At 41.4% G+C, this 19,458-nt stretch overlaps 1 protein-coding gene across 3 annotated transcripts in view; it reads right to left on the reverse strand.

Moving 5' to 3' along the window:
* The window catches only part of LOC112226803 (arf-GAP with GTPase, ANK repeat and PH domain-containing protein 3), a 236,502-nt gene that overhangs the window by 59,326 nt on the left and 157,718 nt on the right, over window positions 1-19,458 (reverse strand). For all 3 annotated transcript variants that reach the window (XM_024391364.2, XM_024391363.2, XM_024391362.2), the window contains exon 12: window positions 5,835-6,008. In XM_024391364.2, the coding sequence (XP_024247132.1) occupies window positions 5,835-6,008 (174 nt within the window). The remainder of the gene's footprint in view (window positions 1-5,834; window positions 6,009-19,458) is intronic.

Raw genomic sequence — 19,458 nt, forward strand, 5'->3', positions numbered from 1 at the left:
GCTGTCCATCAATGATTCCTAACAAAGGTTTGGGACAAAAACAACGGATATACAGTATGTTGCCCAAAGAATTGTGCAAGGTTGGTAGACGATTCACAGCTGTAATGGCGTACACATGTGATTCCACCCAGTATTAACTCTTGCGGTGTTCAGACACACACACAATCAATACATCCTCATCTTATATCTCTTAGTCATTTTGAAAATGTTCTTTCATTTTTCTTTCCCTTTGAAAATGCGGATTAGGTTGTGTAGATCTGTAGGGGGGGGGGGGTATCCCTTTTTAGATCCCATTTTAAGGCAGCAAAAATGTGAAGACTGTGCGAGAGGTGTGTAGACTTCCACTAGCGACGGTATCAGGGCCAGCGCCAGAACGAATCAGTCGGGCAGGCATTTGATTTCCATACTAGAACCATTGAGCCTCGAGAGACCCCCCCCCCTTCAAGCTAATGAGCATTCTGACTGCAACATTTTAAGAGTGTAATTAATAAATTTCATATGTGCTATCGCAAAAATAATCATTTGGTTGTGTTTGTGAGGGTCTTCAGTAACATTAGAATACAAAATACATATGTTTCAAATAACACAAACGATGGAAACATCAGCAGCCTAAACGTCGGCGTAAGCGCCAAGTGTACTTGATAATAGTGACAATCTGCACCAAAGCAATAATGGCATTATAATGATTAAAAGTGTAGATATGACAGTAGTCAAAAATGGTCAATTATTGTCAGCTCGTGCTTACATGGTGTACGTCTTCACACAATGCCATCAGTTGGAGTGTGTCCGTGTCACATAAACAATAAAAGCTGGTGTGCGCGTTGCCGACATTGTTTTTTAATTAAGACGTACGGCAATGCTCTCTCAGCGATGACATTTTGTGTTGATAATCGGCCCGTAACATTGTCACCGGCTTTTTCTATCCAAGCAGGTACCGTCCCTTCCTCTCTCTGATCTCGTCGGCGGTGGCGCGGGCAACTGCTCAGTGTATACCGTTATGGCTTTTTAGCTCTTAGGCTTCGGAGGTGTAGGTTCAGGCTCAGGCTCAGAATTATCAGAGATGTCATCATGATTCATTTCTTCCCCACCATCGGAGTCATTTTCATTCAGACTTCGTAGCAACGATAACGCAGCATGTGCATCCATTAGTGTTGGTCTTTTTGCCATGGTAGATTATGTACACGCTCATTTTGTACTAGGCCAGAGTGGACTGATAAGACTGCTTGGATTTGGTGGACAGAGGGTCCACACCATTTTCAGTTTATAAACAGATCAATACAATAGAATGGCCCGCCCTGTTGTTCATTCACAATGGGTGATTACATAGTTATGCATCGTTCACTTCCCCTCGCTCATCAACTCGCCCTTTCTTCTCCTTTCTCCCCATGATACCTTACTTCATTAATTGAATCTGTTGCTACATGTGTGAAATTAGATTTGGTAGAGTTTAGGTTCAGTTTTGAGGCAATTATCGGCGTGATTGTCAACTGGGCACGGCACCTTCAACTATCGGGAGAAGGAGAGGAGCAGGCCCAACTGTCGTAAGAAGGATGGGGCAATGGGGGAAAACCATTTAAAAAATGACATGCCCTCCCAAAACTGGTTATAACAATGAAAGTGTGTTTTAAAGAGAAGTCAAGGACAGAGTGGGGCATGACTTAAAAAATGTCAGAGTAATAAATAAAAAAACAATGAGCAGTCCAACTGACTGCTTTAGTGATACTAGAGTAGTAGTAGTAGTAGTAGTAGTTTAATAGTAAATACATGTCATTTAACTGTAAAATTACCTTTTAATGTGGCATGAGCACAACCAGTCATATGATGGTCAAACACAACCAGCATGGAGGTCAAACAAATCACTTCAAAAAGTAGGTGACCTTTGCACGTTTGTCCAAAAATAATTCCAGCATCCGAACAGTCTACTACGCACCCACCAACTTTCCTTCAATTCCAAAGTGGCTGAAACTGCTATCTCACCAGAGAAAGCATCAGAGAGAGCGAAACAGCGCCCCTCTGACTTACTATATGTTACCCATGTATCTGATGCTGTATGGACAAAAAGAGTATGACATGTTGCCGTCCTTAGCGTTTAATTAGCATACTCTTTTTGTCCAGACAGCATCAGATACATGGGATACACATACTGACAGAGGGGTGCTGTTTTGCTCGCTCTGATGATTTATATGAGATTGATGCGTATTTCTGTTGGTGCGCATCTTGGTCAAATAAATGATCAATATTTAAAACATTTTATTTGGACGGGCAAAGAGATACAGTAGAGCGGGCCGGGCCCTGTAAGGCCCGCCCATAACGCCAGCCCTGAACTGTATCAGAGATTACCTGGCTCATCTGAAGTCCTCCTCAATTCAAAGCGATCCAAATCTGATGGATCACATTCAATTTACCATAATAAAACTTAGCAGGAACGGCGCCGCCGAATGGCTCTCTGTTTAAAATGGAGGTCCTGTAGCCTACTGTTATGAACCGCTCAGAGAGTTCACTTTGGCGTTATTAGCTAGTGGTTATGAGGGGCTGTCGGGAGCGAGAGAGCGAGGAAGCGAACAGCGGTAATGAGGCGCGCTGAGGATCACGAGTCTCTCTCTCCTCTCAGCTAAGTGCCATGCAGCCCCTCTCAGCTTCTCCTCTGCTCTCCTCTCCTGAGCATGCGGGTACTGTGGAATAGGTATCAGGGCTAACCTGTGATTACAGTTTATTACACTCCCGCCAGGGAGATGACAGTTTAAACATGCTTCATGACGAAGACTGTGGACGAGACAAAAAGAGGGCTAACAGCTCGCTAAATGCCATAGAGGGTTGAAAAGAGAGAGAAAGTGAAAGAGAAAGATAGAGGGACAGAATGAGAGAGAGAAGTTTTCATTTCATTTGTAAACGCGTAATTCGAGAGGCTCTGGCAGCACTGTGATTTTGCCAGTAGGTCACTTGACACAGCAGCAGCTCACTGCCTGTCCTCAATCAACGACATCGGCTGCAATTAATGGCAAAAAAAATTAGAAACAATCACCGCTTCCCCCTTATTATCCTCAATTAGAATGCACTAATCAAGGCCTGATCACGCTCTGCTGCTCTCTTAAAACTAAATGTAAAACTTCATTACGGACCTGGCGTGGAAATCAAACTCCACATGCAACACGCTCTCCAGTACCCGATGGGAGGGCAGAGTGGAGTTACAGCAGTACCCAGTGAGGGAACCTGACGAACAGAACTGCCTGGTCCTGCATTCACTTACGCATTGCCTTCGCACTGAAATACCTTCACCAGAGAAGCCTGGGTGAATACCTTTAAAACATACACTGATGGTGTATACACCTACTTCAGTGTAAAATAAATAAATAACTCTCACACCCTCAGACTGGGTCAAACTGTTTCCTGTTTCCCAGATGCCCCCATGTTAGCAGGACACTACATATTGTACAACAACAAAACTTTGACGGGGGGACGGGGGGTCAATGTTCGTAAAAAATATCACAGCACTTAGGTGCCAGTTGAGTCTATTTCTCATTGAATCTAGGCGTAAAGAATGAAGTATATGAAGGAGGGAAAAAACAAGCCCTGTGCGGGTCCAGATTAAGAGTGTTCTCTTGAATTGCGAAGCAATAGACAAAATGCGGCTGAGATTTAATCAAAAGGCTGTGTTCAATATTCAAGAGACGTAGCGAGCTCCCCGTGCGTCTCCTTCTGCCTCTCCCTCAATAGGTTCACAAATGAGGACATCCTTTAAATAATATGGAAATGGTTACCTGGGCTAAAATACATTTTATTACTTCAGCCTATCTGCTTTTTTTTCTATATTCATTAGGCTTCCCAGAAGGACCGTGTTTTATGTTGACTTGAAACCGTGACGAAGTATAACGGAGTGATTGGGGGCGTATTGAAGTCTATTCAAATAGTCAAACATGAAGGGTCTGAGCGGTGGACCGCCCTCCTATTGATTATTGAAGAAACCACTAGGGTGAAAAAAATAAAGGGGTCACAATTAAATCAAGTATTATGTTGTTACCTTCTAGTCCTCCAGTCACATATATTGGATGACCGTATCCTGCTAACATGTTTTAATTCAGATCCTCTATTTACAAATTAATGTACGGCATACCCAAAGAATGCTTGTAAAATGTCAAAAACACACGCAAAAAAATGTCCTTAAAGTCTACTTGTTTTCAAGTTTTAAAGCCCTTCTGAATTTCCCCATTGTATGGATTTGGCAACGCAAGAACAGGGGACAAAGTAACATATTTACCCTTTGATGTGACTTCTCTAATGTATCTATCATTTTCAGCTCATTTGGCTCATTCGTGGTTACCTTAAAGAGAACCATTTAAATAATTGAAAAAAAAAAAAAGAGAGTAATGGAGGGAATTGTAAATCTGGTCTAGGAGAAGTCTAGATGGTAGCTAATGAGTTATGTTAATATGAAGTCAAGTCCTCTTAGTTTACTAAACAAGGAAATAGATTTTAGCTGGCTGTTTAGTAAGTAGAGTGTCCATAGATTGGGATGACAGCACAGTGTTTGGCAATACACATATACAAATCACATCAACATTCACACACCACATTCACCAGACACGTGCTTCTCTCCTAAACAACATGCACAACGCATGTAGCCTAGAGTACAGACACAAAAATACATGCGAAAACACACAAATATGCATGCACGCACACACACACACTCACAGCCACACATTTATTTGAGAGGACCCCACCACGCTCTCTCCTCTAAGTAATTCTGCTTTGGGCATGCTGCTGATGGGAGAGGAGAGGGGTAGTGGGTGATGATAGAAGTGCCTGCCTTCCTGCGTCCAGGCAGAATTGATCGTTTGGCAGTTCCAAATGAGAGACGGGGCTCGTCTGCGGAACCACGAGGCCGTACGCGCAACGCAGCGTTGGACTCCAGCAGCGCTCGTAAAGAGCGCTCTTTAAACTGCCGGGGCCCCTGGGAGCCCGTGGGGAGAGGGCCGCCGCCGCAACCGCACTAATGAGAACTAGCAGAGTGCAAACATGCATGGAAATGACTGTTATTCTGTTGATGTGCATTTAAGTGCTTTTTTACTGCCAACCACAAAGAGAGGGGAAATAACTGGTGATGAATGGTACCCCGGAAAGCATTCATTTTCCTATTGCGGAGAGAGGGGGGGGGGAGAGAGAGAGAGAGAGAGAGAGAGAGAGCGAGAGAGAGCGAGAGAGAGCGAGAGAGAGAGAGAGAGAGAGAGAGAGAGAGAGAGAGGAGCCGATACGCATAGGGAATGTATTATTTTACTTCACTCAAGTGCGCTGACAAGGCTCTATGATGGGGAGGGAGCGGAGTGAGGGTGCCGGGATGGCAAATAACCTTCGCTCACTTCCTCTCTTCCGCCGTCGTCTTTCGCTTCTGTCAGATAACAATATGCGAAAAAGTCACAGCGCCCAAAGCCCTGATCACCTCATTACGAAAACAAGCTTTGTTATATTCCACCAATTCCAGGTCCTATTTATTAGGCACCAAACGGACGAAAACTGATTGAAACAAGGAGGGACTACCTGAACTTGCCCAATAAGAAATGCTCATTTTAGCTTTCTGTTGCAAAACATTTTGTTACAGTGTGGCCTAATGAATTCGACCCCGTGCACAGCTGTTGTACCAACACTGATATGACTGCACCAGATCTGTTCTGGATGTTTTCTATTGTTCATTGTGTGTCTGTCTATTTCAATTACATTGAATGACTGAGACTTCATTGAGAAAATAATGGGAGTGGAGAGGAGGAAGATAGAATGAGGGTAGAAAACAAGGAGAAAGGATGGAGGTAGAGGGCAGGGGGGGGGGTACTTGTCAGTCTCACCGGCCCCGGTGCTTGCACTGGTGTTGATGACGGCCTCGTTCCATTGATCGGCACTGGAAACAGAGAAGGAGCGTTGGTGCATGCTGTCCTTACTGCCACCGAAGCCCACCAGGCCTCCTCCGCTGACCGAACGCTCTGACTGGAGGGATGTATTGCTGTTAGAATGGGGCGCACCTGGAGAGAGAGGGAGAGAGAAAGAGAATTTAAAATAATGTAATGCATACCTGTACATGGAGGTGCATTTCACTGAAGTTAGAAGTCTCTTTTGTAAATCCAAGTGTATGTTGCATCAAACAAGCCACATACACTGAGTGGATAAAGCATGACACAGACCGATAAGGTGAGTCCAGGTGAAAGCTATGATCCAGCATAGTAAAGTTGCACAATGCTGCCGCCACCTTCCTTGTGTTCTTTCTCTGTGTTACATGTGTAAACCCTCCTAACCCGTCTGCCTCCCCTCATCTCCCCCTCTCCCTCTGCCTCGGTCTCTAATTAGCCCTTAATTAACAAGATACACTGATCGCTAATTATCTCGCCTCATCCTTCTGACTGCCACATCCATCTCTCCCGCCGTCGGCAGGCAGGTCCCCTCTTTCTCACCGACTTCCAATCAAGCAAGCCACGGATGCCTCCCTGCCTGCCTCCCTTTACTAATTCATGGGATAGGCAGCGCAGTGTGGGGTCCTTCCCTCCTGTTCCAGTCTTCACAGCCACACAACACAATAGATCCTGACTTGACTTCTTCTACAGTTATAGCTATAGTTCCACAGAATGCATATTTTCATCTAGAGTGTATATATATTTATTTTTTAGTACATTTATTAAATTAAGCTTATAATAATGATTTTCTTTTGCAACAAAATGATGTCAATTAAAACTTAACTTAATTAACTATTCCCGACACTAATTCACAAATCAAAATAACCAAAATAAGTCCTCCTTGGTTGATTAGGTAAATTATCTACATGGTATTCATCAGTAAATCAACAGCCTTATCAAGTATGGGTTTTTATTGTCAGAGGTGCAATAAATAAATACATACTATAAAAGTTGCCCATGAGAGTTTGTTACCACACACATGAAGCCCAACTAGAGATAATAGAGTGAAAGTGTAACAATACAACCTACTCCTGAGGCTGTACAAAAAACAAAGAGAGTAATCAAGTATACTACAATCTCCGCTGGATATTCTCCCAAAAAAATGATAGACTAGAAGCAATAATTTAGCAACAGACTTAATCTACTCAAAGCAAAGACTTATAGCAGTCAAAAACTTTGTTTCGGTAAAAGTCCTATATTTATTTTATTAATTGTAATAAGATGACTGACAAACAGCACACACGGCAGGGCCTTTTTATTTCACAATTACAAGACTTTATATATTTTTTAAAAACAATGTTTGATTGAGGTTTAACAACAACAACAGTTGCTAGATATACTGTAATGTGTGCCGTGTGTAAAGTAAACTAAGCGGCGCTGCGCTCTTGTTAGGATAATACGTCCTTCTCATTAGCGGGAGTAATAAGTGTATCAAATTCACATAATCATGTCTAATTAGTATCAGTGTTTATCTTGTTGGGCCCGGGAATATTTATCTTCAGGTCCCAGAGGGGAGGGAGGGATTGCAGCGAAAGAAGGGAGTAGAGAGGGGGAACCATGCTGGGGAGTGCTGGCTGAATTAGCATCCCCAAATCAGGGCATTGGAGAGAAGAAAGAGAGGAAGGGGAGTTCGAACCCCAGGAAACATTTATAAAAAAAAGTAACTTTCTAGACTGTAAGTGAGAGAAATATCATCACATTTAGTGAACAGGATAGAACAGATTACAACAGATTAGAACAAAATGCCTTAAAATTCGCCTGGAAAATGGTGCCATCATCGAACAGTGTTTAGTATTATTAGTATATTTAATATACAGTGCATTCTGAAAATATTCAGCCCCTTGGCTTTTACCACATTGTTACGTTACAGCATTATTCAAAAATGGACAAAATAGTTTATTTTCCTAATCAAATCTACACATAATACTCCATAATGACAAAGCAAAAATATAATATTGTACAAGTGTATATATATATATATATATTATTATTATTTTTTAAATATTACATTTGCATAAGTACTCAGTACTTTGTTGAAGCAGTGATCACAGCCTCAAGTCTTCTTGGGTATGAGGCTACAAGCTTGGCACACCTGTATTTGGGGAGTTTTACCCATTTTTCTTTGCAGATCCTCTCACGCTCTGCCAATTGGATGGGGAGTGTTGCTGCACAGCTATTTTCAGGTCTCTCCAGAGATGTTAGATCAGGTTCAAGTCCGGGATCCAGCTGAGCTACTCACGGACATTCAGAGATTTGTGCCAAAGCCACTCCTGTGTTGTCTTGGCTGTGTGCTTAGGGTCATTACCCTGTTGGAGGGTGAACCTCCGCCCCAGTCTGAGGTCCTGAGTGCTCTGGAGCAGGTTTTCATCAAGGGTCTCTCTGTACTTTGCTCCGTTAATCTTTCCCTCGATCCTGACTAGTCTCCCAGTCCCTGCCGCTCAATAACATCCCCACAGCATGATGCTGCCACCACCATGCTTCACCGTAGGGGTGCTGCCAGGTTTAGTCCAGACATGACGCTTGGCATTCAGGCCATAGAGTTCAATCTTGGTTTCATCAAACCAGAGAATCTTGTTTCTCATGGTCAGAGTCCTTTAGGTGCCTTTTGGCAAACTCCAAGCGGGCTGTCATGTGCCTTTTGCTGAGGAGTGGCTTCCGTCTGGCCACTCTACCACGAAGGCCTGATTGGTGGAGTGCTGCAGAGATGGTTGTCCTTTTGGAAGGCTCTCTCATCTCCACAGAGGAACTATATAGCTCCATCAGAGCGACCATCGGGTTCTTGGTCACCTCCCTAACATCCCAAGAATGTTTTTGATCAACAAAATGTTTTTTTTTTCTCCATACATACATTTTTACAATGACAGATTCTTGGAATGTTATGTGCACAGCATCTATGACATCCACCACAGAACATTCCCCACACATTCTCATTAGGTTTCCAAGTATTTTAATAACACAATATAGCAGTAATGTTTTTAGAACATACTGTGAGAGCAATCTAAATGGTTCTGAGAAAACATTACGGGAACATTCTGCTAATGTTGATGGAGATATTATTTTAAAAAACGCCCATAACAACAAGTAGGAAATATTCCCACAATGCTCTCATTAAGTTATAGTGTGACATTATGACATGATTGTTCCAATAACGTTCCCTAATCATTCATGTCTGGATTCAATTCAATTGGTTCTGAGAAAACATTACTGGAATGTTCTGATAACATTAATGGATATGTCATCCGAGACACCTATATCAACAAGCAGGGAAGCTTAGATTTTGTAGGATCTCTATGCAGGGAAACTTTCCCCGTTACTCTTATAAAAGTTACAATGTGATGTTATGAAATGATTGTTCCAATAACGTTCCCTAAACATTTTTCAGCAATCATGTCTGGATTCAGTTAAATTGGTTCTGAAAAAAACATTAAGTCTAAAAGTATCTGGTGTTAAATGTACTTAAGTACTTAAGTGGTAGAAAAATCACTCAATTGTCATACTTGAGTAAAAGGAAATGGTACACATCAAATTCCTTGTATTAAGCAAACCAGACGACACTTCATTAAAAATATATATTTACGGACAGCCAGGGGCACAATACAACACTCAGACATAATTTACAAACGCAGTAGTCGTGTTTTTTATTTTACCTTTATGTAACTAGGCAAGTCAGTTTAGAACAAATTCTTATTTTCAATGACGGCCTAGGAACAGTGGGTTAACTGCCTGTTCAGGGGCAGAACGACAGATTTGTACCTTGTCAGATCAGGGATTTGAACTTGCAACCTTCCAGTTACTAGTCCAATGCTCTAAACACTAAGCTACCCTGCCGGTAGGTGAGTGAGTCCGCTAGAACAGAGGCAGTAGCGATGACAACGCGTTATATTGATAGGTGCGTGAATTGGACCATATTGCTGTCCTGCCTGAACATTCAAAATATAAAGAGCATTTTGGGTGTCTGGGTCAATATGTGGGAGTAAAAAGTACATACTTCTTTAGAACTGTTGTGGAGTAAAAGTAAAAGTTTTCCAAAATAAAAATAGTAAAGTAAAGTACAGATACCCCAAAAAAACAAATAAAGTAGCACTTCAAAGTTCTAAGTTCTTTCTTAGTTACTTTACACCAATGCTGTAGGCTACTTAGTATAGTGCGCCACCAGGATCCTAATGTTTCTAGTGGATTTCCCTTTGTACTAAAATCGGATGGCCTCAAAGCTCATCACTAAGCTAAGGCCCCTGGGACTAAACACCTCCCTCTGCAACTGGATCCTAGACTTCCTGACAGGTCGCCCCAGGTGGTAAGGGTAGGCACCAACACATCTCCCACGCTGATCCTCAACACAGGGGCCCCTCAGGGGTGCGTGCTCTGTCCCCTGCTGTACTCCTTGTTCACTCATGACTGCATGGCCAGGCACGACTCCAACACCATCGTTAAGTTTGCCGATGACACAACGGTGGTAGGCCTGACCACCAACAACGATGAGACAGCCTATAGGAAGGAGGTCAGAGACCTTGTCATGTGGTGCCCCACCGCCCTCTTTTATGCTGCTACTACTCGTTGTTTATTTCTATGCATAGTCACTTCAACTCTACCTACATGTTCATCTTACCTCAATTACCTTGACTAACCGGTGTCCCCTTCACATTGACTCTGTGAAGGGGACACCGGTTAGTCGCAAATGACACAGAGTTAAAGCAGTTCTGCATAGAAGACTGGGCCAAAATTCCTCCACAGCGACGTGAGAGACTGATCAACAACTACAGGAAGCGTTTGGTTGGAGTCGTTGCGGCTCAATTTGGCACAACGAGTTATTGAGTGTAAGGGGGGGGAATTACTTTTCAGACAGGGGCAGTGGGGGTTGCATAACTTTATTTATGCAAAAAATTAAATAAGTATGCAATTGTTGTGTTATTTGTTCACTCAGGTTCCGTTTATCTAGTATTAGGTTTTGGTTGAAGATCTGATAACATTCAGTATCAAAAAATATTCAAAAGTAGAGAAAATTTGAAAGGGGGCAAATACTTTTTCACAGCAATGTATGTCTTAGTACATATGCACATGTATGTACACCTTACCGCAATCTGCCAAGCAATCATTTAATATGATTTCTGAAATCAAGTTTGTCGGGAAAATAAAAGTCAAAACCTCCCAACTGTACAGTATACACTGTAAACAGGATTGGTAGGGTAAGCAACAATAGAGGATACTTGTTTTTCTAGATTTAGTTATCCTACCTTTTGAAAGACAAAGGCTATGAAGCAACACATTTATTTTGGTGTTAGTCCCATCCCAGTGGCACAGGAATGTACAATAAATGTCTAATAAAATGGCATGCAATTCCAAATAATTGCCATATATGTTTCTACAGTACATGGAGTGTTGTACAACTAACTTCCTCAACGGTAAGATATCCCTAACACATTAAGGGAACCTCCGTGGACTGTTCAAAACAAAAAATAGAAATAACATTCTGGGAGCATAGGAATAACATTCTAAGAACATTGAGGGAATGTTTTGTGCACCCGGATACAAACATTGCAAGAATGTCATCACAACTGGACAGATTTTGTGTTGTGGGAACCTAAAGAAATGTCTTACAAACCTTTAAATTACATAAAAACATGTGTTATGGGAACATTCTAGAAACAAATGTTTTCGCAACCAAATAGCAGATTTGTAATAATCAGCACATCTGAACAGTTTTTGTGTTTTGGGAACATTTGCCGTAACCTAACGAATGTTCTTGGAACTTTCACAAAACCAATTTTGGTTTGCTGGGATGATTGACAATTTTAAATCTGAAGTTAACTTTTTGGGCGACATGACTAAATTCGCATAGAAATGTGAGTTAAAGATCTATCATTCTCATTGAAAACAAATCTAAAAAGTGCTAGATCTGTTCTAAGTGTGTTATTTCTATGATTCCTGTTCTCACGTTTAGTTTTTGCATCTTTTAACTTTCAGTTTTGTACACCAGCTTCAAACAGCTGAAAATACAATACTTTTGGTTATGGAAAAGATATTTGACAGCGGTTTAGAAAGTACAATGATTCTCTACACTATTTTCTACTTGCTTGTCTTCTCCAATAAACTGAAATTATGCAAACTATTCTAATTTTTGCAACCAGAAAATGGCAGAGCGATATCTGCATAGTGCATCTTTAAAGCAGAACAGAAAAACAACATTTACAACCTTTGATATTTTGACAAGACATATGATACTGTAGTCTAATAGGTGTGCTAATACTATTTCTATGGGGCAGATAGAGAAGAGTTCTCCCCTGAGGCGACCAGCTGATTATAGCTCCAGTGTAATTACATTATCCGCTGCTTTATGCAGGAATGGTCTAGGTATACTCTGTGGGGACTAATTGATGAATACATGTTTAATTCATTAATCATTAGCATCACATTTGACAATTAGACATGATTGTTACTTGAATTTTAAATATGAATCCAAGCAGGGTTTGCGTATTTATTTAGCGGGGTGAGAAAGTCCCCTTTTGGAAGGCCAAGAGTCATACTACTTGTTAGAATGTGTTGTTGGCCTGTGTACTATCACTAAGAAAATATCTAATGAAAACATCAAAATCCTAGCAGAAGTACTTTTGCCTTGTTAATCAGTTTCTGTGGTTCTGGTGATGTTGTTGTGAATGTAAAAAATGGTGCACTCTGTATCCATGTTAGAACATTCTACTTTCTAACACCATACACATTTCCTGATTGGCAATGGGGTATTCCGCCTCCACGTCAAGAAACAATGAGGTATTCCACCTCCACGTCAAGAAACAATGGGGTATTCCACCTCCACGTCAAGAAACAATGGGGTATTCCACCTCCACGTCAAGAAACAATGGGTTATTCCACCTCCACGTCAAGAAACAATGGGGTATTCCACCTCCACTTCAAGAAACAATGGGGGATTCCACCTCCACGTCAAGAAACAATGGGGGATTCCACCTCCACGTCAAGAAACAATGGGGTATTCCACCTCCACGTCAAGAAACAATGGGGTATTCCACCTCCACGTCAAGAAACAATGGGGTATTCCACCTCCACGTCAAGAAACAATGGGTTATTCCACCTCCACTTCAAGAAACAATGGGCTATTCCACCTCCACGTCAAGAAACAATGCGCTATTCCACCTCAAGAAACAATGGGGTATTCCACCTCCACGTCAAGAAACAATGGGGTATTCCATCTCCACGTCAAGAAACAATGGGGTATTCCACCTCCACGTCAAGAAACAATGGGGTATTCCACCTCCACGTCAAGAAACAATGGGTTATTCCACCTCCACGTCAAGAAAAAATACAGCATATCTCCATGTTCATTTTGTCATTCTGTCTCAGACATGTACTGTAGCACATTGTGGGTGAACCTACCTAACTTGTATTGCCCCGGGCACTGTTTCCAGCCGTCCATTCTCCATTGGTAAATGTCTGGAGGTAAGTGTTTGTAGTAATGAAATACAGCACTATCCTGAGACAATCACACACCAATTACCTGTCAAAGCTATTCAACTGGCTATTTATATAGGCGGAATTTACACAAGGTACATTGCCTTCCGAAAGAATTCACACCCCTTGACTTTTCCAACATTCTGTTGTGTTACAACCTGAATTTAAAATGGATTCAATTGAGATGTTGTGTCACTGATCTACACACAATGCCCCATAATGTCAAGGTGGAATATTGTTTGTCTCATTTTCATTAAATTAATAAAAAATGTAAAGCTGAAATGTCTTTGATTCAATAAATATTCAACCCCTTTGTTATGGCAAGCCCCTCAATCAATTATTGAATTTCATGCACAGATTCAACCAAAAAGACCAGGGAGATTTTTCAATGCCTCTCAAAGAAAGACACCAATTGGTAGATGTGTAAAAATATAACAGAAGCTGAATATCCCTCTAAGCATGGTGAAGTTATTAATTCGGCTTTGGATGGTGTATCAATACATCCAGTCACTACAAAGATACAGGCGTCCTTCCTAACTCAGTTGCTGGAGATTTCAGACAGTTAAGAGTTGAATGATTGTGATATGAGAAAACTGAGGATGGATCAACAACATTATAGCTACTCCACAATACCAACCTAAATGGCAGAGTGAAAATAAGGAAGCTTGTACAGAATAAAAATATTAGGTAATACTGAAAAGAATGTGGAAAAGAATGTGGCAAAGAACTTAACTTTTTGTCCTGAATACAAAGAGTTGTGTTGGATTTGCCCCAAACATAGCACATAACTGAGTACCAGTCTCCATATTTTCAAGCATGTTAGTGGCTGCATCATGTTATGTGTATGCTTGTCATCGGCAAAGACTAGAGAATTTTTTGGGATAAAAAAGAATCAAAATACAGCTATATATAAGCCTACAGGCAAAATCCTAGAGGAAAACCTGGTTCAGTCTGCTTGCCAACAGACACTGGGAGACGAATTCACCTTGCAACAGGACAGTAACCTAAAACTCAAGGCCAAATCTACAGTGGAGTTGCTTACCAAGACGACATTGAATGTTCCTGAGTGGCCTAGTTACAGTTTTGACTTAAATAAGCTTCAACATCTACGGCAAGACTTAAATGGTTGTCTAGCAATCATTAACAATCAACTTGAGCTTGACAGAGCTAGATGAATTTGAAAAATAACAAAAATGGGCAAATATTGTACAATCCAGGTTTGCAAAGCTCTTAGAGATTAATAAAAAAAACCTCGCAGCTGTAATCACTGCCAAAGGTGCTTCTACAAAGTATTGACTCAGGGGTGTGACTACTTATGTAAATGAGATCTTCCTGTATTTAATTTAATACATTTGCAAACATTTATAAAAACATGTCTTCACCTTGTCATTATGTGGTATTGTGTGTAGATGGGTAGATTGTGTGTAGATTTTTTAAATCCATTTTGAATTCATGCTCTAACACAATGAATATGAATACTTTCTGAAGGCACTGTACTGTAGAAATACTGTCATTACAAAAATAAACTCCTGAAAAGGTTTTTGGGGAAAACTTTGGCGACAAAATAAAATCATAATTGTAATTCCTGTGATAATTTAGAAGAAACATATCCCTTTCATACCAATATGTTTTTCCGCCAACTTTTTAAATTTTTTAACATTTTATTTCATCTTTATTTAACCAGGTTAGTTGAGAACAAGTTCTCATTTGCAACTGTGAACTTCACCATACCACCTACTTTTTCCCGCCTTTTCCTTACATGTCAAAGGTACTGCTGGTATCAAAGCCTAAACTTGCATTTCTGCCTAACGACCAAGCAATCATTTTGGTAAACTTCTGCCTACGGCTTACTATAAATGTAGCCATAATGCTGAGATGGCACTGGCACGCTCTATGGTCTTAATCTCTTCATGGTTGCTAAGCAGCGCCAATAACCATCCTCCTGCCAGTTCTACATTTTGCAAGGCATGCCACTTCTCACATATTTTTGCATAGAACCCCAATAAGCATGCACTGTTTTCTTAACCATAATTGGATGCATCCAAAAATAATTACTGTGGGAATAAATATCACGGAATGACGAAAATATTGGAATAAAGTAGGCTAATGCATTTGTAGGCATGTATCAAATTGTTGCTTACTGAACCTCCCAAAGTCATCCAATCGTTGAAATAAATTTGAAGCAATAGCCTACCCACCTGTGGTCACCTAGATGATAGTTTCAGCACCGTTTTGATTAGGACAGCACGCCATCGTGCTGCTTTGAGAAAAGCGTGTGGTCTCGTCTTTATAAATCTATCAATGTCAGATTTTTGTTTTCACTGAATCGCCGTTTGTATTAGGCTACAATGGGGTACGGTTAGCTAAGTTGAGGTGAGTGCTGCTTGTGATCATCTTGTCTGGTTGGCTATTGTATTACAGCATTTTGATAGCATGTTATGTAGTTGAACAAGTGGATTGTTTAGTAGAATAGGCCTACTCCCGAACAAAAGCCTGTGACTTTACTGACTGGTCTCCATCAATGTGATTTTGTTTCACTGAATCACCCTCTGTATAGCGATTTGGTTAACTGGTTTCTGGCTGGGGAAATAAGTGGAGGTGGTATAGCTCATCTATTACAAATTTTGTTTGCTCATCTATCATTAACCAGAAACATTTAGCTGGCAATATTGTAGCCCAAATCAAGTGTAGGACTATTATTTTTGCTCGATCGAGTATAGGCAACTCCAAAAACCCGAAGGGGTGACAGCGGTACCACACGTTCCCGTGACACAAGTTGTGTGGGAAAATAAATGTGTATTCCATTATATTCTTACTTCAAAATATATGTGCGTTGACTGTGATCGGGGTAAGTGTGTCTTGTCTGTTTAAACCTTTTCATGCGTGAGTTCCAAATATCTCTAACGGTCGCCCCAGCGTGAGTTGTTTTATGCACGTGATGTCAGAATGCACTCACTGTTCCAAAATGTGATTGTTACGTAACAGGACAGTGCTGTCTGCTATTAATCTATAGGCTGTTTCAACTTGTCAATTTCAAGTTTTATTTTCTAACAACAGTTGGAATTGAGTTGTGTTCCACCTCCTCATTAATTCACATAGAAGTAGCCCATTTCACTGTTGCGGACAATTTCAGTTTTACTGAGCGGGACAAACTTCTCTCTTTGAGGAGAGCCAAAGCACTTCCACAGTGTTTCCGCAGATCAAGTATGCAGACATTTGCGCAGTCTTGCACAAACGTTTTCCTCGTAGCACATTTTCTGTCTGATGCTCACATTGCCTTCATTCTTTTTTTAACTTTCAAATAATAACTTTGAACATGTGTGCGTTCCTATCAAAGTAAGTGCCTTATTTTCTGTATTTTGTTGTTGTGTCTACTGTAGCATACAGTACGTATGTATTTATGTAGCATCATGTATTTACAGTTTTATTCACATGTTTTCAAGTACCGGTGACAAATAATGCATTCTGATTGTAATGGACACCTATGAATGTGTGTAAAATCATTTTTTGAAGGCTGTACTGATTATGATGAGCAAATGCTTAGCTACTTGCCAGCTATGTGTGGCGCCATGTTTGTTGACATTATACAATGAATTCTGGGTGTCACGTAAACATCTGTCAGACCAAAGATGTTATAATGAGGTGAAGGAATGGTTCCGGAGTAAACTTGCGGAAGTGAATGAAGGGAAGTGAATGATCGTAGACGACAGAACCCCTTCAACATGCATATTGCAAACAGACCAAACTCATCTAGTCTCCACTTCTTATCTTTGGTTGACACGAAAAAAACAAACATGGTGGTGCGCAGAAACTACTCATAATCGGATGGATTACTTTAGATTTTAAAAAAAAAAGTGTTTTACTCAATTATTTCAAGCAATGATGAGCTCACCCATGATGTGATGAATTGTACATAGTAATTGCTGTTCGATCATTCATATTGTGGTTTCTGTCAGCCGAGAGTTAGCTAAATATGACTGCTGGTGTTATGTCAATCTTTCCTCAGTTAGCGCTAGGACCTATGTAGCCTACATTTTCCGGTTCGGATGATTGTGTTATGCTGTCTCTACTTCTATGTATGTCTGAACATTGCATCCAAAAATAAACTGGTCACATTCAGGACATAACTTTGTAAGGACTGTGTTTGTGCAACATGTTTCTGTGAAAAAAAAAAACGGTGTGGCTAGCTCTAGCGCTGGATGTTCTAATGATCAAACCCGTTCGTTCGGTGGTACGTGTCAAAGGGTTAATGAACAAAATAATTAACTATTGATTGAATTCATTTGGACGTAACATAATTTCAACTCAAAATATGCCATTCTATTTGAAAATACATTTTATTCGTTTTAGAATATTTCTTAGGACCTGCATAAATGAATGAATAATGGATTTATTAATATAGACGGCCAACCACATCGGCACACCACAACAACCACTATTCGCCGGCATGCGCACGGGAGGTATAAAAAGAGAATGCAGTCAAGAATGAGGTAAAAATGGGCCTGTTTGTAAGGGGGTCATATAAACATTGCCCTTTTTTTTTTACAGGCAAAATACCATCAATTCTATGTGAAAGCAGCATAAGATTGCTAGTAAACGCCTGAAAGTTCATAGAAATGTCCAAAAACTCGACAGCGATCATGTAGGCCTATACCGGCATTTAAAACAATTATAGAAATATGTTCATTTGACATGTTCGTTTCACAAATATATGTGTGTAGGAGAGAGAGAAAAGGAGTGGTTTCCATGCTGAATAGGAGCAGCAGCAGCAGGGCTGGCTCTTGCTGTGGCTGTTAGCTAAGTAGAAGCGATGGATTAGCGAGTAGCTACAGAGCGGCGGTAGCGGTAATGTCGTCTTGACTCTCATTTCTCTTTGGGCCGGCGCGACCATGCATGCCCTCAGAGGGCTGATGAGTCGTGACGCCGAGGCCTGACCCAACCGGGGAGTTGTTGCCATTATGTACAAGTAGAAGGATAACGAGGCATTAATGCTAATGTGGGAGACCGAAGGAGGGAGGGAGGGAGGAAAGGAAGGAAAGAAACAGCACATCATCAACGGCTGTGGCCGGGCAATCCACCACCACTATCATCACTATCACTACTCACTAACACCGCCTGTCTGACCGCCCACCCGCCACCACCCCACACCCCCCTTTATGTCTCAGCCCTGTCATCTAACTATCCTCCCCTCCACAACCAGCCTCATCCTCTTTAGGAACCATTAGGGGCCAGCCCCAGCCTCCACACCCGCACCGGGCTGGTGGCCAGTGAGACAGAGGCATGGTTGTGGTGGTGGTCAGTCCGTGCCCACTGGTTGGACTGTATGTATGTGTAGCCCAGAGCAAGAGGAAGAGTGGTTTACAATGTATAAGGAAGGAGTTGTACCGTGAGCAAAACACAGGCACACACCACCCCCTCCCTGCGCCTTCCCCACAGACAGTACATCTCTGCCGCCCATACGATTGATTAAAACTGATGGGCCTCATTAATACTTTGATACAATGCATCTGTCGTGGGTGACACCATTGGATGCGTATTAACGGAGAGGATCATATTTAAAACGGTTCCGCTGAACACTCAGAGAGAGGAAAAGGAATTAAGCTTGCACACTCTTTCACTCATAGACACATGGGTTCATTCATTTACTCTCTCTCTCTCCATCTCCCATCTCCCTCCCTCCCTTCCTCCCTCCACCCCCTGTGATTATAAAAGGTCTTTAGATCCATGGAAGTGAATGAATTACCAAAGGCAAAGACAGGGTTGCGATTCAGATGCCATGAATGACAAATTACCCCTTTGTTCCCTTCATCAATTGCATGCCTAATGAAATCAAACTCACGCCGATCGCACCAGGAGAGGAGAGGGTGCTCCAAACGGGAGAAGACCTGCCGTGATTTGTAACCTTTCTCCCCTAAGTGGAGATTAACGCAAATCGTCTCGTATTGTTCCCTCCCAGGATGCAAAAAAAATTGAACCTCTAGAATGGGGTGTCACAAAGATATCCTTTACTAGCTCTGTATTTACAGCAGAGTGAAACTACACTGAGTGGACAAAACATATTTCCATG

Source organism: Oncorhynchus tshawytscha, linkage group LG28, assembly GCF_018296145.1.
Source record: "Oncorhynchus tshawytscha isolate Ot180627B linkage group LG28, Otsh_v2.0, whole genome shotgun sequence".
NCBI lineage: Eukaryota > Metazoa > Chordata > Actinopteri > Salmoniformes > Salmonidae > Oncorhynchus > Oncorhynchus tshawytscha.